This window comes from Ranitomeya variabilis, chromosome 1, assembly GCF_051348905.1.
Source record: "Ranitomeya variabilis isolate aRanVar5 chromosome 1, aRanVar5.hap1, whole genome shotgun sequence".
NCBI lineage: Eukaryota > Metazoa > Chordata > Amphibia > Anura > Dendrobatidae > Ranitomeya > Ranitomeya variabilis.
Window position 1 is genome coordinate 649,905,568 of NC_135232.1, and position 21,761 is coordinate 649,927,328.

General features: G+C 44.6%; 1 protein-coding gene across 1 annotated transcript in view; it reads left to right on the forward strand.

Annotated features, from left to right (window-relative positions):
* EIF2AK4 (eukaryotic translation initiation factor 2 alpha kinase 4) overlaps window positions 1-21,761 on the forward strand; it is a 138,937-nt gene that overhangs the window by 79,450 nt on the left and 37,726 nt on the right. Inside the window, exons 16-22 of the mRNA XM_077262445.1 lie at window positions 10,649-10,753; window positions 11,395-11,455; window positions 13,499-13,578; window positions 15,390-15,491; window positions 17,259-17,309; window positions 20,754-20,990; window positions 21,331-21,406. Coding sequence (XP_077118560.1) covers window positions 10,649-10,753; window positions 11,395-11,455; window positions 13,499-13,578; window positions 15,390-15,491; window positions 17,259-17,309; window positions 20,754-20,990; window positions 21,331-21,406 — 712 coding nt within the window. The remainder of the gene's footprint in view (window positions 1-10,648; window positions 10,754-11,394; window positions 11,456-13,498; window positions 13,579-15,389; window positions 15,492-17,258; window positions 17,310-20,753; window positions 20,991-21,330; window positions 21,407-21,761) is intronic.

Below are 21,761 nucleotides of genomic sequence, written 5' to 3' on the forward strand. Positions count from 1 at the left end.
AGCCCAGACCTTGTTGGTAGATGGGCAGAGTTCCCTAAGGTTGACCTACCGGTTTCGCGCCTGTCTTCCAAGACACTCTTGTCTCTACCGGATGGTGCATCTCTTAAGAACGTTATGGATAGGCAGATTGAATCGTTAGCTAAATGAGCTTTTGAAGCAGCTGGTGCCTCCCTTTGTCCCATTTTTGCCTCCACCTGGGTGGCAAAGTCTGTCGGCCTGTGCAAGAATGCTTCGCCAAGGTATCCTGGCGGCAATCCCTCCTGATTAGATGGCAGATTTGGCAGACCAGATTGCCCATGCCGGCAAATATCTTCTGACTGCTTCCTTGGATGCGGCCACTTGTTCCGTCAGAGCAAACAGCAACATCATTGCTATATGCCGTATTCTATGGCTGAAAGCGTGGAATGCAGATCAACCCTCAAAGAAGTCTCTCACTAACCTTGCCTTTCAAGGCTCTAGACTTTTTGGCTCCAAACTGGATCAAATAATTTCTGGTGCTACTAGTGAGTGGGAAAAGGTACCTCTCTTTCCCAGTCCAAGCCTAAACGTCTTTTCAATAGGAAAAGGTTGCTTCAGTTTCGTTCTTTTCGGCCCTTCTATTCTTAAGGGACCTCCTCCCAGTAGGACCGCTCTTCCACCCAATGGGAACGGAAGAAGCTGTCCTTCAAACCAGCTCCTCACTTCTACCAAAGGGTCGTTCTTCCAAGCCTTCAGGGTCCCGTGCCAACAGACTCTCCATGGCGTGACAGGTTACCCCACCCATGATTTTCTCCAGGGTGGGAGGCCGGCTTCTTCTCTTCCTGGACGCATGGTTGTCGGTGGTCGACGATGCCTGGGTCAGAGAGATAGCTGCGACCAGTTACAAAATCGACTCAACCCCCCCCCTTTCACCGGGGTGCAGGGATTCTTCAGGCTGTCTTCCCTACTACAAGTGGGAGTAATCGTACCCATTCCCCGGAACAAATGCTTTTCAGGGTTCTATTCCAATCTTTTCGTAGTCCTGAAGAAAGAGTGATCTCTCTGTCTGATCTTGGACCTCAAGCGTCTGAACTGTCACATTCGGATAGGTCATTTCAGGATGGAGTCCTTACGTTCGATAATCGCCTCCATGGAACCAGGAGAATTCCTTTGCTCTGTAGACATTCGGGATGCTTATCTTCAAATTCCTGTTTTTGTTCAGTGTAGTGGAATATGTATGTAATGGATGTATGACCATAAGTAATTTAGCATCTGTTCTAGGCTGCAGCTCTTCACAAAGGCCATGACCTTTGTTATCCTGAGAAAAAGGCAGTCTTCCTAGGGGGATTTCCTGAACACACACAAGTGGAAACATTTCACACCTTCTGACTCTTCTGCCTATTTGTATGATATATAAATATTTATATTATATATATTTATTATTTATATTTATATATTATGTATATATTATATAAATAGTGCCTATTTACTATGAGAAAGGTCAAATAGGTTCAAAGAAAAATAATGTATTCATTGGTGAAATAGCCAGGATCCAGTCACAAACCAAGGATTAGAATATTTAACCTGAGAGGCTGGTCTAGAAATTTGACCTCCAGGTTGACTCTATAAATTAGGCCTTTACCCATAGAAAGCTGGTCACAGACTGAGGGACAGCCAAGCTGGTGTGAGCCATTACATATTCACCCCCTTCCCCCTCAGGGAGCAGAAAGCAGACTACAAAGTTCAGATATTTCTGTAAGTTTTCTCCCTTTTTGTAACTGTTTTGTATTTGTATGTCACTTTTTATTTCCATTTTTATATCCTTTTTATTGTAAGCATTGTACCTTTTCTATTAAAGCTTAAAACTTTAATTAGTATGAACCTTGTATGCTCTAAAGAATTCATAGCCTTAAAGGGAACCTGTCACCCCCCCCAGGCGTTTGAAACTAAAAGTCTTTTTGTCCACCACCCGATACAACAGTGCATAATAGTGCCCATTGAGACACCATCATTTCTCTATTTCTGGCATTATATTTTTCAACCTTTACGGTGCCACTGAATTTTAGTTGCTTCTCATATATGAATGCCATTTTGTCCATTTGATATGTTTGATGTGTATAATAAAATTATATTTTTGCACTAAAAAATCCCCTGATTTTTTTTTTGGGATCTCTGTTATATGCTGATTTAAATATGGTTCTATAATACAGCTAGACCTTCTTACTATAGAGTTCAGGGCTCATGTTGTTGGTATTATGCCTATGCACGCTCCCTGGAGGCTTTCAGACCATCCAGGTCTCCTCTCTCAAAGTCCCCTCTTCCACCAGAGTTCAGTGTGAGTTTAACGCCATGGCAGTTAAGGCCGCAATCCTAAAGGACGCCTGTTTTTCCCAGCAGGTCATTCAGACCATGATTAGAGCGAGAAAACCAACTTTCTTGCGTATCTATCACAGATATTGGAAGGCCTTCTTTTGGTGGAGTGAGAACAACGGTTTGGTCTCTGTCTTTTTCCCTTCCTTCCGTCCTGGACTTTCTACAAGTGGGTCTTGACTCTGGTCTGTCAGTACCCTAAAGGGTCAGGTTTCTGCTCTGTCAGTTCTTTCTCAACGAAATCTGGCTTCTAGTTCCCAGGTAAAGACTTTTCTTCAAGGAGTCGCCCACCTGGCTCCTCCTTACCGTTCTCTGATAGATCCATGGGATCTTAACCTTGTTCTTGGCACACTCCATCGCGCTCCTTTTGAACCCATTCAAGATATTCCATTTTCTCTCGTGTCATGGAAAGTTGCCTTTTTAGCTGCCATTATGTCCATCAGGAGAATTTCTTAGTTAGCGGCATTATCCTGCCGTTCCCCGTTCCTGATTCTTCATCAGGACAAGGTAGTTCTCGGACCTGTTCCTTCCTTCCTTCCTAAGGTGGTCTCTTTATTTCACATTAATGAAGATATTGTCCTTCCTTCACTATGTCCCTCTCCAGTCCATCCCCTGGAGACGTTCCTCCACAAGTTGGATCTGGTCAGAGCTATCAGAGTCTACCTCTCAAGGACTGCTTCCTTTCGTCTCTCTGATGCCCTATTTGACATCTGTGAAGGTCATAGTAAGGGGCTTCCAGCTTCCGAATCCACTGTTGCCCGTTGGATTTGTTTGGCAATATTAGAAGCATACCGGGTTCAGGACAAACCGCCCCCTCCGGGGGTAAAGGCTCACTCCACCCAGGTGGTGGGAGCTTCCTGGGCAGTTTGTCACCAGGCCTTGGCTTTGCAGATTTGTAAAGCTGCAACCTTGTCTTTTTTTGCACACCTTTGTGAGGTTTTACAGTGTCCATACCCTTGCCTCGTCTGATGCAGGCCTGTGAAGGAAAGTACTTCAGGCGGCGGTTGCGCCTGGCCGACCTGAGTCCGTTTTTCTTTGCATTCTTTCTCTTTCCCCCACCCTAGGGACTGCTTTGGGATGTCCCATGGTTACTTATGTCCCCCAATAAAGCTATCAAAAAAGAGGGATTTTTGATACTCACCGTAAAATCTTTCTTGGAGCCTTTATTGGGGGACAAAGCACCCTCCCTAACTGTTGGCTCTATTGGGCCTATGTGCCTTTGTTGATGGGTTGGTACATATGTTGAGTTTTGGTTGCTTCTCCTACTGCTTTAACACTAACTGAGGTAGTTTGTGCCTGTCCGTGGGTGTATACTGCTGAGGAGGAGCTGTTTTTCTTTATGCCTAGTGTCGACCTCCTAGCGACAGCAGCATACACCCATGGTTACCTGTGTCCCCCAATGACGTCTCCAAGAAAGAGATTTTATGGTGAGTATCAAAAATCTCTCTTTTCTGCACATTTAACTTTAATTTGGTCATAGATCAGCAGAGTGGAGTTTAAAAAAAAAATAAATAAATAGAGTTAAATTCTGCTATTGGACTGTCAGGCTGACCTCCCCTGACAGAATTCATTCTCAGTTAAGGCTAGGTTCACATTGCGTTAATGGCAATGCGCTGACGGCATTCGTTACATAGCGGCACCCATTAACTGCCATTATGTAGCGCATCGCTAACGCATGTCATAATCGGCATGCGTTAGCGATGTGCCGTCATTCTGTGATGGACCCTCGGACGCGGTCTGCAGCGTTTTCGGGTCCGTCACCGCTAGCACAGATGGAGCATCTGTGCTAGCGCGATCGCATAACGCGATCTTTAACAGGCACTTGCGTTGCGCAGTCCGCTCAACGCATGCGTTGAACGGACTGCACTTAACGCAATGTGAACCCAGCCTAACTCATTCAGCAGCCAGCAATAAACAGTGCAACATGGAGGCTGTAGAAGGTAAAAGGTGCCACATTTTTAATGAAACCTCATCTCAAAAATCATTAAGCCAAAAATGCATGCTTTCATGCAAAGGGTAAAAAAATGGTCTCCAAAAGTGGACCACCCGTCTTAAGGTTTAACCCCTTCATGACCCAGCCTATTTTGGCCTTAATGACCTTGCCATTTTTTGCAATTCTGACCAGTGTCCCTTTATGAGGTAATAACTCAGGAACGCTTCAACGGATCCTTACGGTTCTGAGATTGTTTTTTCGTGACATATTGTGCTTCATGTTAGTGGTAAATTTAGGTCGATAATTTCTGAGTTTATTTGTGAAAAAAAACGGAAATTTGGCGAAAAATTTGAAAATTTTGCAATTTTCACATTTAGAATTTTTATTCTGTTAAACCAGAGAGTTATGTGACACAAAATAGTTAATAAATAACATTTCCCACATGTCTACTTTACATCAGCACAATTTTGGAAACAAATTTTTTTTTTGCTAGGAAGTTATAAGGGTTAAAATTTGACCAGTGATTTCTCATTTTTACAACAAAATTTACAAAACCATTTTTTTTTAGGGACCACCTCACATTTGAAGTCAGTTTGAGGGTTCTATATGGCTGAAAATACCCAAAAGTGACACCATTCTAAAAACTGCACCCCTCAAGGTGCTCAAAACCACATTCAAGAAGTTTATTAACCCTTCAGGTGTTTCACAGCAGCAGAAGCAACATGGAGGGGAAAAATTAACATTTAACTTTTTAGTCACAAAAATGATTTTTTCGCAACTATTTTTTTATTTTCCCAAGGGTAAAAGGAGAAACTGGACCACGAATGTTGTTGTCCAATTTGTCCTGAGTACGCTGATACCTCATATGTGGGGGTAAACCACTGTTTGGGCGCACGGCAGGGCTCGGAAGGGAAGGAGCGCCATTTGACTTTTTGAATGAAAAATTGGCTCCAATCTTTAGCGGACACCATGTCGCGTTTGGAGAGCCCCCGTATGCCTAAACATTGGAGCTCCCCCACAAGTGACCCCATTTTGGAAACTAGACCCCCCAAGGAACTTATCTAGAAGCATAGTGAGCACTTTAAACCCCCAGGTGCTTCACAAATTAATCCGTAAACCTGAAAAAGTACTTTTTTTTCACACAAAATTTCTTTTAGCCTCAATTTTTTCATTTTCACATGGGCAACAGGATAAAATGGATCCTAAAATTTGTTGGGCAATTTCTCCTGAGTACGCCAATACCTCATATGTGGAGGTAAACTACTGTTTGGGCACATGGTAAGGCTCGGAAGGGAAGGAGTGCCATTTGACTTTTTGAATGAAAAATTATCTCCATCGTTAGCGGACACCATGTCAGGTTTGGAGAGCCCCTGTGTGCCTAAACATTGGAGCTCCCCCACAAGTGACCCCATTTTGGAAACTAGACCCCCCAAGGAACTTATCTAGATGCATAGTGAGCACTTTAAACCCTCAGGTGCTTCACAAATTGATCCGTAAAAATGAAAAAGTACTTTTTTTTCACACAATTTCTTTTAGCCTCAATTTTTTCATTTTCACATGGGCAACAGGATAAAATGGATCCTAAAATTTGTTGGACAATTTCTCCTGAGTACGCCGATACCTCATATGTGGGGGTAAACCACTGTTTGGGTGCACGGCAAGGCTCGGAAGGGAAGGCGCGCCATTTGACTTTTTGAATGGAAAATTAGCTCCAATCGTTAGTGGACACCATGTCGCGTTTGGAGAGCCCCTGTGCGCCTAAACATTGGAGCTCCCCTACAAGTGACCCCATTTTGGAAACTAGACCCCCCAAGGAACTAATCTAGATGCATAGTGAGCACTTAAAACCCCCAGGTGCTTCACAGAAGTTTATAACGCAGAGCCATGAAAATAAAAAATTATTTTTCTTTCCTCAAAAATGATTTTTAGCCCGGAGTTTATTTTCCCAAGGATAATAGGAGAAATTGGACCCCAAATGTTGTTGTCCAGTTTGTCCTGAGTACGATGATACCCCATATGTGGGGGTAAACCACTGTTTGGGCGCACGGCAGGGCTCGGAAGGGAAGGCACGCCATTTGGCTTTTTGAATGGAAATTTAGCTTCAATCATTAGCGGACACCATGTCGCGTTTGGAGAGCCCCTGTGTGCCTAAACATTGGAGCTCCCGCACAAGTGACCCCATTTTGGAAACTAGAATTCCCAAGGAACTAATCTAGATGTGTGGTGAGCACTTTGAACCCCCAAGTGCTTCACAGAAGTTTATAACGCAGAGCCATGAAAATAAAAAATTATTTTTCTTTCCTCAAAAATGATTTTTTAACCCACAATTTTTTATTTTCCCAAGGGTAACAGGAGAAATTGGACCCCAAAAGTTGTTGTGCAGTTTCTCCTGAGTACACTGATACCCCATATGTGGGGGCAAACCACTGTTTTGGCACACGTTGGGGATCGGAAGGGAAGTAGTGACGTTTTGAAATGCAGACTTTAATGGAATGCTCTGCGGGCGTCACGTTGCGTTTGCAGAGCCCCTGATGTGCCTAAACAGTAGGAACTCCCCACAAGTGACCCCACTTTGGAAACTAGACCCCCAAGGGAACTTATCTAGATGTGTCTTGAGCACTTTGAACCCCCAAGTGCTTCACAGAAGTTTATAATGCAGAGCCGTGAAAATAATAAATGTGTTTTCTTTCCTCAAATATTTTTTTAGCCCAGAATTTTTTAATTTTCCCAAGGGTAACAGGAAAAATTTTACCCCAAAAGTTGTTGTCCAGTTTCTCCTGAGTACGCTGATACCCCATATGTGGGGGTAAACCACTGTTTGGGCACATGCCGGGGCTCGGAAGGGAAGTAGTGACGATTTGGAATGCAGACTTTGATGGAATGGTCTGCGGGAATCATGTTACGTTTGCAGAGCCCCTGATGTGCCTAAACAGTAGAAACCCCCCACAAGTGACCCCATTTTGGAAACTAGACCCCCCAAGGAAATTATCTAGATGTGTGGTGAGCACGTTCAACCCCCAAGTGCTTCACAGAAGTTTACAACGCAGAGCCGTGAAAATAAAAAATCATTTTTCTTTCCTCAAAAAAGATGTTTTAGCAAGCAATTGTTTATTTTCACAAGGGTAACAGGAGAAATTAAACCCCAATATTTGTTGCCCAGTTTGTTGTGAGTACGCTGATACCTCATATGTGGGGGTAAACCACTGTTTGGGCGCACGTCAGGGCTCGGAAGGGAAGTAGTGACATTTGAAATGCAGACTTTGATGGAATGGTGTTCGGGCGTCACATTGCATTTGCAGAGCCCCTGATGTGCCTAAACAGTAGAAACACCCCACAAGTGACCCCATTTTGGAAACTAGACCCCAAAAGGATCTTATCTAGATGTGTGGTGAGCACTTTCAACCCCCAAGTGCTTCACATAAGTTTATAACGTAGAGCCGTGAAAATAAAAAATAATTGTTCTTTCCTCAAAAATTATGTTTTGGCAAGTAATTTTTTATTTTTGAAAGGGTAACAGGAGAAATTGGACCCCAATAGTTGTTGCCCAGTTTGTCCTGAGTACGCTGGTATCCCATATGTGGGGGTAAACCACTGTTTGGGCACACGTCGGGGCTTGGAAGGGAGGGCGCACCGTTTGACTTTTTGAATGCAAGATTGGCTGGAATCAATGGTGGCGCCATGTTGCGTTTGGAGACCCCTGATGTGCCTAAACAGTGGAAACCCCTCAATTCTAACTTCAACACTAACCCCAACACACCCCTAACCCTAATCCCAACTGTAGCCATAACCCTAATCACAACCCTAACCCCAACACACCCCTAACCACAACCCTAACCCCAACACACCCGTAACCCTAAATCCAACCCTAACCCTAATCCTAACCCTAATCCCAACCCTACCCACAACTGTAACCCCAACACAACCCTAACCCTATCCTTAACCCTAACCACAAGCCTAATCTTAACCCTATTTCCAACCCTAGCCCTAATTCCAACCCTAAGGGTACCGTCTCACATAACTATTTACCAACGATCACGACCAGCGATACGACCTGGCCGTGATCGTTGGAAAGTCGTTGTGTGGTCGCTGGGGAGCTGTCACACAGACCGCTCTCCAGCGACCAACGATGCCAAGGTCCCGGGTAACCAGGGTAAACATCGGGTTACTAAGCGCAGGGCCGCGCTTAGTAACCCAATGTTTACCGTGGTTACCAGCGTAAAAGTAAAAAAAAACAAACCGTACATACTCACATTTCGGTGTCCTTCAGGTCCCTTGCCTTCTGCTTCCCGCTCTGACTGAGTGCCGCGGTACAGTGAGAGCAGAGCGCAGCGGTGACGTCACTGCTGTGCTGTGCTCTCACTTTCCGGCCGGCAGACAGTCAGAGCGGGAAGCAAACGGCAAGGGACCTGAAGGACACCGAAATGTGAGTATGTACGTTTTTGTTTTTTTTTACTTTTACGCTGGTAACCACGGTAAACATCGGGTTACTAAGCGCGGTCCTGCGCTTAGTAACGCGATGTTTACCCTGGTTACAAGCGAACGCATCGCTGGATCGCTGTCACAACGATCCAGCGATGACAGCGGGAGATCCAGCGACGAAAGAAAGTTCCAAACGATCTGCTACGACGTACGATTCTCAGCAGGGTCCCTGATCGCTGCTGCGTGTCAGACACAGCGATATCGTATGGATATCGCTGGAACGTCACGGATCGTACCGTCGTAGCGATCAAAGTGCCACTGTGAGACGGTACCCTAACTCTAATTCCAACCCTAACCCTAAGGCTATGTGCCCACTTTGTGGATTCGTGTGAGATTTTTCCGCACCATTTTTGAAAAATCCGCAGGTAAAAGGCACTGCGTTTTACCTACGGATTTACAGCGGATTTCCAGTGTTTTTTTGTGCGGATTTCACCTGCGGATTCCCATTGAGGAACAGGTGTAAAAACGCTGCGGAATCCGCACAAAATTGACATGCTGTGGAAAATACAACACAGCGTTTCCGCACGGTATTTTCCGCACCATGGGCACAGCGGATTTGGTTTTCCATAGGTGTACATGGTACTGTAAACCTGATGGAAAACTGCTACGAATTCGCAGCGGCCAATCCGCTGCGGATCCGCGGCCAATCCGCTGCGGATCCGCGGCCAATCCGCTGCGGATCCGCGGCAATCCGCTGCAGATTCGCAGCCAAATCCGCACTGTGTGCACATGCCCTAACCCTACCCCTAACCCTAACCCTACCCCTAATTCTAACCCTAATTCTAACCCTAGTTCTAACCCTAACCCTAGTAGAAAAAAAATATATATATATTTTATTTATTTTTATTATTGTCCCTATGGGGGTGATAAAGGGGGGTCATTTACTATTTTTTTTATTTTGATCACTGTGATAGGCTATATCGCAGTGATCAAAATACATCTGAAACGAATCTGCCAGCCGGCAGATTCGGCGGGCGCAGTGCGCATGCGCCCGCCATTTTGGAAGATGGCGGCGCCCATGGAGAAGCCGGACGGACACCGGGAGGCCCAGTAAGTATGAAAGGGGGGTGATCGGATCACGGGGGGTGGACCGGAGCACAGGGAGGGGGGACCGGAGCACGGGGGGAGCGGACAGGAGGACGGAGGAGCGGACAGAACGACTTAGGGGGGCGGACCACGTAACGGAGCACTGGGGAGGAGATCGGTGGGTGTGGGGGGGGACAGATTAGGTTTTCCAGCCATGGCCGATGATATTGCAGCATCGGCCATGGCTGGATTGTAATATTTCACCGTTTTTTTGGGTGAAATATTACAAATCGCTCTGATTGGCCGTTGAAAGTGAAACTACCAATCAGAGCGATCGTAGCCACGAGGGGGTGAAGCCACCCCCCCTGGGCTGAAGCACCACTCCTCCTGTTCCTGGAGATCGGGTGAAATTGGAGTTAACCCTTTCACCCGATCTGCAGGAGCGTGATCCCTCCATGACGCATACGCTGCGTCACAGGTCGGATTGGCACCGACTTTCATGACGCAGCGTATGCGTCAAAGGTCGGGAAGGGGTTAACAAGAATCTGACCGCCCGTGTTTAATATGGTGTTTTTTTATTTTGTTTTTGTTGAAGTACTAGTTGCACATTAGCAAACTTGACAAAAGATATTAATCGGCCAGCAGGATGAGTTGACTAATGTGTTTGAAAATTGAGTTTGATCCTTTGTCCCTGAGTTAGATAATATCCTACCAGATGTGTCTGACGGAAACATTCACACTTGGCGCTGATCTCTTGTTTATCACAAATGTCTGTTGGATAAATGAAGATTACGTCGGGCCGCAGTGGTGTGTGACCTGCCTAGCACTATATGGTTTTTACTAAAGTTTCTAGCAACTCCACTTTACTGCTTTCACTTGCAGGGGATGATACACAGGGACTTGAAACCTGTTAACATTTTCTTGGATTCAGAGGATCATGTAAAGATTGGGGATTTTGGTCTGGCTACAGATCATCCAGCCTATAAAGTAAGTGCTTATATTTTAGCAAATCAGACCTTACTGTTTTATTAGTTATCCAGTCAGATGGATAAAAACTTTGGCAGATTTATTAATGGAAAGATGACTGAATTTAGGAGCTGGGAAACGGATTCACACTTTTTAGGACATGTTCACATGTAGCATAATTGCTGCTGAAAGTTTCAGGAAGAATCCGCAGCCGCGAGTGTGCAAAACTTCATGCAGAATTAATTGTTGAGTTCACTCAATTGAAATGGTATGAGAGTCTGCAACTGTGCAACAGAAATAAAACTAGATGTTATACCCCACCAGGGCACTGGAGTATGAGTGTGGAAAAAGAAATAAAAATAAAAAAAAGCAGCATTTTGGGAAGTCGCAAATGATGAATTAGGCTGCAACTTTTGAATACCCAAAACCATTGCCGAAAAATAACCCAGTAACAAAAAAAAAAAAAGATAAAAGTGAAGTACAAAAAAAGTAACAAATTAAGTAATAAATGGGATACAAAAAAGTCACTAGAACCATTTTTTAAACAGAAAAAAACCTTGCAACAATAATTAGTTTGATGAACTGCAGTTGAATTTGATGTTTGATGCATTTTGTGTAACAAATCTACAACCATTTTCTTTCCTTTTTTTTTTTTTCTGAAGACCGAATCGACACAAGATGAGGACCAAGTTCGTTGTGATCTTGCGAAGGTTGACCCTGAAGGTAATTCCTTTGTTCGCTTTGGCAACTCTTCCATTTTTTCTTTCTAGCAGTTACCGTATTTTTCAGACTAGTAGACACACCGAACCATAAGACATACTTGGGTTTTAGAGGAGGAAATTAGGGGGAAAAAAAACTGAAGCAAAAAATGTGGTCAATTCTGTACTTAAGATCACCTATCCTGGTAAATATGGTCCCCTCATCCCTATCCTGGTATGGATGGCCCTCATCCCCATCCTGGTATACATGGCCCCATCCTCATTCTGGTGTGATTGATTCGCCCCATCCTCATTCTGGTATGATTGATTCGCCCCATCCTCATTCTGGTATGATTGATTGGCCCCATCCAGTTCCTGGTATGATTGATTGGCCCCCATCCAGTTCCTGGTATAATTGATTGGCCCCATACAGTTCCTGGTATGATTGATTGGCCCCATCCAGTTCCTGGTATACATGGCCCCATCCAGTTCCTGGTATACACGGCCCCATCTAGTTGCTGGTATGATTGATTGGCCCCATCCAGTTCCTGGTATGATTGATTGGCCCCATCCAGTTCCTGGTATGATTGATTGGCCCCATCCAGTTCCTGGTATACATGGCCCCATCCAGTTCCTGGTATGATTGATTGGCCCCATCCAGTTCCTGGTATACACAGCCCCATCTAGTTCCTGGTATGATTGATTGGCCCCATCCAGTTCCTGGTATGATTGATTGGCACCATCCAGTTCCTGGTATGATTGATTGGCCCCATCCAGTTCCTGGTATACATGGCCCCATCCAGTTCCTGGTATGATTGATTGGCCCCATCCAGTTCCTGGTATACACGGCCCCATCTAGTTCCTGGTATGATTGATTGGCCCCATCCAGTTCCTGGTATGATTGATTGGCCCCATTCAGTTCCTGGTATGATTGATTGGCCCCATCCAGTTCCTGGTATGATTGATTGGCCCCATCCAGTTCCTGGTATGATTGATTGGCCCCATCCAGTTCCTGGTATGATTGATTGGCTTCATCCCCTTGCTCGTATGATTGACCCCATCCCAGTCCTGGTATCCATGACCCCATCAGAAAAGATTGAAAAAACAAACCTTTACTCTCACCTTTCTCCACTCCCTCGCAGTCGCAGCGTCCTTCTCCGGTGCCAGCAGCTGCTTAATGCTTGTAAGCAGCGCTTGGCAAGGGCATCATACGTTGCTCACAAGCAGAGCATAGCTGCCGGAATACTCCCCTTGTGTTCATCAGAGATCGCGGTGAGTATTCATTCCTTTTCAGAAGCGTGCACTGTCAGCCGCCTGCTTACTGCTGGGTCCGGTGGTCACGTGTGCCGATACTTAAGAGAAATTAATATTCTGAATATTCATTTCTCTTAAGTATCGGTACACGTGACCGCCGGCGGCAGCAGGAAGCATGCGGCTGACAGTGCACGCTACTGAAGAGGAATGGATACTCACTGCTCTCTGCGATGAACGGTCCCGGTGAGTATTCTGGCAGCTGTGCTCTGCCTGTGAGCAGTGCATGATGTCCCTGCCATGCGCTGCTTACAAGCATTAATCAGCTGCTGGCACGGGAGCAGGACACTGCAACTGCGAGGGAGCGGAGGAAGGTAAGAATAAAGGTTTGGTTTTTTTAATCTTTTCTGATGGGGCCTTAGATACCAGGACTGGGATGGGGCCAATCATACCAGCAAGGCCATGAGTCCAATCAATCATACCAGGATGCCAGGAAGAAATGAATATTCATTGCCCTCCACGCCCATGGGCGTGGAATGCAGTGCATATTCATTTCTCTTTAGCAGCGGGCACAGGAGTTAGCCAGAGCCGCCAGCTCCTACCTCTGTGATTGCTGCTCCTCCGATACCGCTCCCCACCACAGCCAGAGCCAATATATCCGGACTATAAGACGCCCCCCCCCCCCATTTTCCTCCACATTTTGGGAGGAAAAAAGTGCGTCTTATAGTCCGAAAAACACGGTATCTTCAAATTTCTGATTCTGTAATTTGTAATCCTGTAGTTTAATTGTAGTAGTTTTAAACTTTTTTCCTTTTAGAAAAACTCACTGGCATGGTGGGCACAGCTTTGTATGTGAGCCCAGAAGTCCAGGGGAACACCAAAGCGTCCTATAATCAGGTATTAATAATGTGAAGGTCTGGATGTCGTTCTTGAACTGACAAGAGTGGATCTAGAATAGGGGATCGATTATCCGTGCATCTCTTTACACTATGTTCCAAATTATTATGCAAATGACATTTTTATCGGATTTTCCTAAATGGTTGGTGCAAATGACAGTCAGTCTAATAAAAGTCATCACCCGTTAGAGTATACTTCAAATTTTATTGAAGAAACCTCCCAATGATAACAGTATATATACTCTCCAAAATGAATAACAACTTAAAATGCACTGTTCCAAATTATTAGGCACAGTAGAATTTCTAAACATTTGATATGTTTTAAAGAACTGAAAATGCTCATTTGTGGAATTTGCAGCATTAGGAGGTCACATTCACTGAACAAAAAAGCTATTTAACTCCAAAACATCCTAACAGGCCAAGTTACATGTTAACATAGGAACCCTTCTTTGATATCACCTTCATAATTCTTGCATCCATTGAACTTGTGAGTTTTTGGAGAGTTTCTGCTTGTATTTCTTTGCATGAAGTCAGAATAACCTCCCAGAGCTGCTGTTTTGATATGAGAAGAGAAGAGAGAGAGAGAACTGCCTCCCACCCTCATAGATCTTTTGCTTGATGATACTCCAAAGGTTCTCTATAGGGTTGAGGTCAGGAGAAGATGGTGGCCACACCATGAGTTTATCTCCTTCTATGCCCATAGCAGTCAATGACTCAGAGATATTCTTTGCAGCATGAGATGGTGCATTGTCAGCATGAAGATGATTTTGCTCCTGAAGGCACGTTTCTGCTTTTTATACCATGGAAGAAAGTTGTCAGTCAGAAACTCTATATACTTTGCAGAGGTCATTTTCACACCTTCAGGAACCTTAAAGGGCCCTACCAGCTGTTTCTCCATGATTCCGGCCCAAAACATGACTCCTCCACCTCCTTGCTGATGTTGCAGCCTTGTTGGGACATGGTGGCCATCCACCAACCATCCACTACTCCATCCATTTGGACCATCCAGGGTTGCTCGACACTCTTCAGTTAACAAGACTGTTTGAAAATTAGTCTTCATGTATGTGTGGGCCCACTACAACCGTTTCTGCTTGTGAACACTGTTTATGGGTGGCCGAATAGTAGGTTTATGAACCAAAGCAAGCCTTTGAAGGATCCTACACCTTGAGGTTCGAGGGACTCCAGAGGCACCAGCAGCTTCAAATATCTGTTTGCTGGTTTGTAATGGCTTTTTAGCAGCTGCTGTCTAAATCCGATGAACTTGCCTTGCAGAAACCTTCCTCATTATGTCTTTATCAGCACAAACACATCTGTGCTCAGATACAGGCAAAAATCTCTTGACAGTATGATGATCACGCTTAAGTTTTCGGGAAATTTCTTATGTTTTCATCCCTTCACCAAGGCATTGCACTATTTGATGCTTTTCAGCAGCAGAGAGATCCTTTTTCTTTCTCATGTTACTTGAAAACTGTGGCCTGCTTAATAATGTGGAACCTCATTTTTAAGTAGTTTTCCTTTAATTAGAATCACCTGGAAAACTAATTATCACATGTGTTTAAGATTGATTTCAGTGATCCATTGAGCCCTGAGACACAATACCATCCACGAGTTTATTTGAAAAACAAAACAATTAAATCTTTATGACACTTAAATCCAATTTGCATAATAATTTGGAACATAGTGTATATGTATCGGTAGATTGATATCTAGTCTATGCTGCTTGTTTTTGGTAACTGAGGATTTGCACCACTTCCAATTTGTCATCTAAGCAATAATTGGTTTTCTAAAAATTGGTGTTTTATTCTGTTCTAGAAAGTTGACCTGTTCAGCTTGGGGATAATCCTTTTTGAGATGTCTTACAAACCTATGGACACAAGCTCTGAAAGGATTTCTGTGTTGGGCATGCTGAGACAGGTATCGTAAGTGGTGTATATAATATTTTATGTGGTTTGTTATTGGATACATTACAGTACCAGGGCCGGTGTAAGGCAGCCGCCTAGGGTCCCCCGCTCCTCCAGGGGGCCCCAGCCAGTGGGCGCTATGGGGCCCCTGAGTAAGAGGGGACCTGCGCCGCCCCTCCCCGCATCGCGCATTCAACTTCATCTTGAAAGCAGTGATGGAGGAGAGAGCATCATGTGACACTCCGTCTCCCATCACTCCTCCTCTGCCTGTGACTCTGCATGTTTCAGCAGTCAAGCTGATGAGACTCTCTGCAGAAGTCAGAGCAGCTGGGGAACGAGGAGGAGAGGTAAGGCATGTGTGTGTATATCTATCTGCTGCACGATAGTGTGTGTGTCTTCTGTACGATAGTGTGTGTGTGTGGGGGGGGTACTGCACTATACGGTGTGTGGGGGGACTGCACTATAATTGTGTGTGTGTGTAGGGCTGCTTTATACTCTGGGGGGCTGCAGTATACTCCTGAGGGGGGCTGCATTATACTCTACCAATGACCATGGGGAGTGCATTTTACTATGTGTTGTATTTGGGACCTGTATTATACTGTATCGAGTACCATCTGTATCAATCATTCTTCCTGAGCCATAGTAAGGCTAGGTGCACATGGTCAGTAAACGATGCGGGGTTGGACGTTGCGTACTTGTGCAGCGTCCAGATGTTACAACATAATGGATGGGATTTCAAGAAATCCCATGCCCACTATGCGTGCACAGATGCCCGCGGCTCACCCGCGGAGATGGACATGCGGTGCGTCTTGTCAGACCGCAGCATGTCAATTTATCTTTATTTCTCTCCGCAAGATAAATTTCACCAGTATAATGTATTGGACGCGATGAATCCGCAAGGTTCAATGAACACATGCGGATTCACCTGCGTTCAATAGCCAGCAGCGGACATGTGCTGCCAATTACTGAACGTGTGCACCTACCCTAAGGAGGCAGAGAAACAAGCGTCGAACGACTTCAATATTGTCGATCGCGCTCATTTAGCGGCCTGAACTCAGCGCTTGTAGATACAACAGAACTGTTTCTGTGTGATGGTGCAATATGTGAGCATTTGGAGCCCCACTTTAAACTTATGCCCACGGCCCCAGTTTGTCTAAAACCGGCCCTGTAGATTACAACAAAAATTTGTGAACTAAAGTGTCTGAATCACCTCATGTCAGAGCTTTATGGTACATTCCCAGTTGACCTTTCCTCTGTGGAATTTCCACAATGGTAAGTACTGGTGCTACATATATTAAAGATCTCGTGCAAAAAGACACCTGCGCTAGAAATAAAACAGAAATAACCAAAAAGGCTGTTGCGGCAGATGAGTATGTTTGACAGGTCTCAGTAACTCTGATCACCTGCAATAAAAAATCCCCCATGTGCAGTGAATGTAGCTATAAAAGAGCCAAAGATGTACACCCAAAGATGCTGGTAAGCAATAAGAAGAGCTTACTTGTGCCTTGTAGATGCAGGGTAGTTGATCACAAATACAATTGACTGGGGGTGATGCAGAATGCACTCGCAAAGTCTGGTGAGGATCACAGCAAGGGTTAAGTGGAGATATGGCGTGCCACATTTAAGCAGTTAACTTAAGCTTTTTATAATGTGGATTTTATGTAGAATACAATTTGCATCTTATGTGCAAACACTGAGCCAACAGGGGATGGTTGTAAAATTCATCTTGAAATCTGCCAGAATTGTAAAAGTCTGAATTCTTTTTCATCTTATCTTTCAGCCCTCCATAGGTTTTCCAAATGATTTTGAGAAGCCAGAAACAGAAAAGCAGGTACAATATTTATTCCTGAACAATTCACACCTTCAATACATTTAAGTACCGTATATACTCGAGTATAAGCCGACCCGAGTATAAGCCGATCCCCCCCCAATTTTGTCACAAAAAACTGTGAAAACTTAATGACTCGAGCATAAGCCTAGGGTGGGAAATGCAGCAGCCACCGGTAAATGTCAAAAGTAAAAATAGATACCAATAAAAGTAAAATTAATTGAGACATCAGTGGGTTAAGTGTTTTTGAATATCCATATTGAATCAGGAGCCCCATATAATGCTCCATAAAGTTTATGATGGCCCCATAAGATGCTCCATATTAAAATATGCCCCATATAATCCTGCATAAAGGTTAATAATGGCCCCATAAGATGCTCCATAGACACATTTGCCCAATATAATGCTGCGCAAATGTTGATTATGGCCCCATAAGATGCTCCATAAAGATATTTGACCCATATAGTGCTGCACAAATGTTATGGCCCCCTAAGATACTCCAATACAGACATTTGCCCCATACAATGCTGCACAAACATTAATTATGGCCCCATAAGATGCTCCATAAAGATATTTGCCCCATATAGTGCTGCACAAACGTTATGGCCCCATAAGATGCTCCATACAGACACTTGCCCCGTTTGCTGTTGCTGCGATAAAAAAAAAAATAAATCACATACTCACCTCTCTGTCGCTCAGGCCTCTGGCACTTTGAATATTCACCTGACTTCATTCCAGCGCCGCGCCATCTTCAGCATCTGCACTGATGTTCAGGCAGAGGGCGCGCACTAACCACGTCATCGCGCCCTCTGACCTGAGCGTCACTGCAGAACACGCTGAAGACGGAGCTGCGCCGGAACGAGGAGCAGGTGAATATCGTGCAGCGCAGCGCTCCCCTTCCCGTTATACTCACCTGCTCCTGGCTCGGTGCAGTCCCTGGTTCCTCAGCGCCGCAGCTTCTTCCTGTACTGAGCGGTCACCATTACCGCTCATTACAGTAATGAATATGTGGCTCCACCCCTATGGGAGGTGGAGCAGCATATTCATTACTGTAATGAGCGGTGCCATGTGACCACTCAGTACAGGAAGAAGCTGGGGAGCCAGGGACCTGCAGGGACCGCGCCAGGAGCAGGTGAGTATAATTAGACAGCCCCCCGCTCCCCTTCCCCTGCCGACCCATGGGTATGACTCGAGTGTAAGCTGAGAGGGGGACTTTCAGCCCCCAAAAATGGGCTGAAAATCTCGGCTTATACTCGAGTATATGCGGTATTTGGAACCAACATTTCTGGTTTTAGTAAACTGAAAGGGGGTATCCGGGACATTATTAAAAAAGCAAAAAATGTGCTTCTTACTTGCCTGTTGTGCATGGCACTGTTCTCCCCCAGCACAGAGCAGTCAGAGAGCACTCCTGCCGGGGATTCAAAAGCCGCCGCTGATGTCACGTATTATTTTCCACTCCACTCTGTCAATGGTGCGTGACTTTTGATGTCATTCTGATTGACTGCTGGATCCCCGCTGCCTAACTGGGGGACTCTGCTGCCAATCAGAATGACGCCCCGTCTCATCAGCAGAGGCAGCAGAATCCCTGGCAGGAGCGGTCTCTGTGCTGGGGAAGAATGGCGCTGGGCACAACATTTTTTGTTTTCTTCATCAAGTCCAAGATATATACCCTTTAACCCCTTTACGACCTCCACCACAGAGGTCGCTTCCTTCCCTTTGATGTGGGCTGCGGCGCTGAGCCCACATTTTTCTCGGGACATGTTTTGAACAGCTGACATGTGCCCGCAAAGCTATGGATGGAATCGTGATCTACTCGCGGCTATTAATTAGTTAAATGCCACTGTCAAACTCTGACAGCGACATTTAATGAGCGCTTCCGGCCGTCTGGCCGGAAATCCTCCCACTGTTAACCCAGTGGCCGGTTCCTTGGCATAACAACCAGAGGTCTCCTGGAGACCTCTATGGTTGTCAGTGTCGGATTCCTATGAGCGCCGCCCAGTAGTCGGCGTTCATAGCAAGTGAGTACTTCTACTACATAGAGGCGATCGGATCATCGCCTGTATGTAGCAGAGCCGATCGGGTTATGGCAGCTTCTAGTCTCTCGTGGAAACTATTGAAGCATGCCAAAAGTAAAAAGAAAAAAAAAAAATTAAAAATATTAACCCCTTTTTGTCCTCGGACGGGGTAGTACGTCCGAGGTCAGAAGCCCCGCTTTGATGCGGTGAGCCCGCATCAAAGCCGGGACATGTCAGCTGTTTTGAACAGCTGACATGTGCCCGTAATAGGCGCTGTCAAACGCAGACAGCGGCATTTAACTACCGCTTCCGGCCGGGTGGCCGGAAATGAGGGCATTGCCGACCCCTGTCACATGATCGGAGGTCGGCGATGCTTCTCCATTGTAACCATAGAGGTCGTTGAGACCTCTATGGTTACTGATCGCCGGTAGCTGTGAGCGCCACCCTGTGGTCGGTGCTCACAGCACACCTGCAATTCTGCTGCATAGCAGCGAACATCAGATCGCTGCTATGTAGCAGATGCGATCGGGTTGTGCCTGCTTCTAGCCTCCCATGGAGGCTATTGAAGCATGGCAAAAGTAAAAAAAAAAAAATGTGAAAAAAATAAAAAAATATAAAAGTTTAAATCACCCCCCTTTCACCCCATTCAAAATAAAACAATAAAAAAACAAACATACACATATTTGGTATCGCCGAGTTCAGAATCACCTGATCTAGCAATAATAATAAAGATTAACCTTATCGCTAAACGGCGTAGCGAGAAAAAGCCAAAATGCCAGAATTAAATTTTTTTTAGTCACCAATAACGCAATAACAGGCCATCAAAAGATCGTTTCTGCACCAAAATGGTATAAATAAAAATGTCAGCTCAAAAAAATAAGCCCTCACCCAACCTGGGATCACGAAAAATGGAGACTCTACGGATCTCAGAAAATGTTGCATTTTTTTTTCTTTTAAACAAATTTGGGATTTTTTTTCATCACTTAAATGAAAAAGAACCTAGACATGTTTGGTGTCTATGAACTTGTAATGACCTGGAGAATCCTAGTGGCAGGTCAGTTTTAGCATTTGGTGAGCATGGTAAAAAAAAATCCAAACAAATGTTGTGGAATTGCACTTTTTTTTTTTTTTTTTTTTTTTTGCAATTTCACGCACTTTAAATTTTTTCCCATTTTTGAGTACACAATATGGTAAAAGCAATGGTGTCGTTCAAAAGTACAACTTGTCCCACAAAACACAAGCCCTCACACGGCCATATTGATGGAAATATAAAAAAATGATGGCTCTGGGAAGGAGGGGAGGAAAAACAGAAACGCAAAAATGAAAAAGCGCAGGGTCTTGAAGGGGTTAATCACACCAAATACTTATCAATGCGATCCCTATTTTTATGTACTTATTTTAATTTTGCCAAGCATTTTATACACTTTTACAGAGAAAAGTTATAACCTGGCTTCTGAACCATGATCCGGCAACTCGGCCCACAGCGATGGAGCTTCTGAAATGTGACCTCTTGCCGCCACCACAGCTAGAAGAGTCCGAGCTCCATGAAGTTCTCCATCACACCTTGGCCAATGTGGATGGCAAAGCGTACCGCACGATGATCAGCCAGATATTCTCCCAGCGCATTTCACCTGCCATGGACTACACATACGACAGTGACATATTTAAGGTACCTGTGTGTGTGTGTGTATATAATTTTCTGTGTTTTAACTTTACTCCTGAATACATTTTGCCTGGACTACACAATACCTGTTGGTTTACTTACCAGACTGTAGTCAGTCAGCTCTCATTCTTGTAATGTTTCCCTTTTTAATGGTCATTATTTTCTGATACTTGGTTTTATGTAAATGTGATTTACCTGATTTTATGTTTATAGTCATGTGTGGGTTAAGGTTATTTTATGACAGTGTGTTTTTTAGATTATTTTGTCCAGCTTGAAAAAATGCTACTACAGACCCATCATCCTTTGTTCATATCCAGTTATTCACCAATCTTTCATTGTTTTTCAGGGTAGTTTCTCTGTCCGGTCAGCTAGGATACATCATCACGTGTGTGAGACGGTGTGCCGTGTATTTAAAAGACATGGTAAGTCCACAATTCTGGTTGAGTTCATGTTGTCCATGCTATGATCCCTGAACAGCTTGGATCTTTTAATTCGATGAAGACCTGAATTTTGCTTGTTCTTAGCTTTTCAAGTGCTGAATATTGGAAGCAGTATTTGGGCTGCAGAAAGTCAGGGGGTTTAGTTCCTTCCTCTTTCTATTAAGAAAGAATGAGAGGGAAGGAATCTGCATAAAAGATCAAAAGATCACATATGCTGTCATGTTTAGGGGAAGACCTGATGGCACGTGACATTTTTATTATTATTTTTTCATGCAGCATTCTCCACTTCCAATCTTTTTTAATAGACCGAGAAGAAGGAACTAAAACTCATGACTTG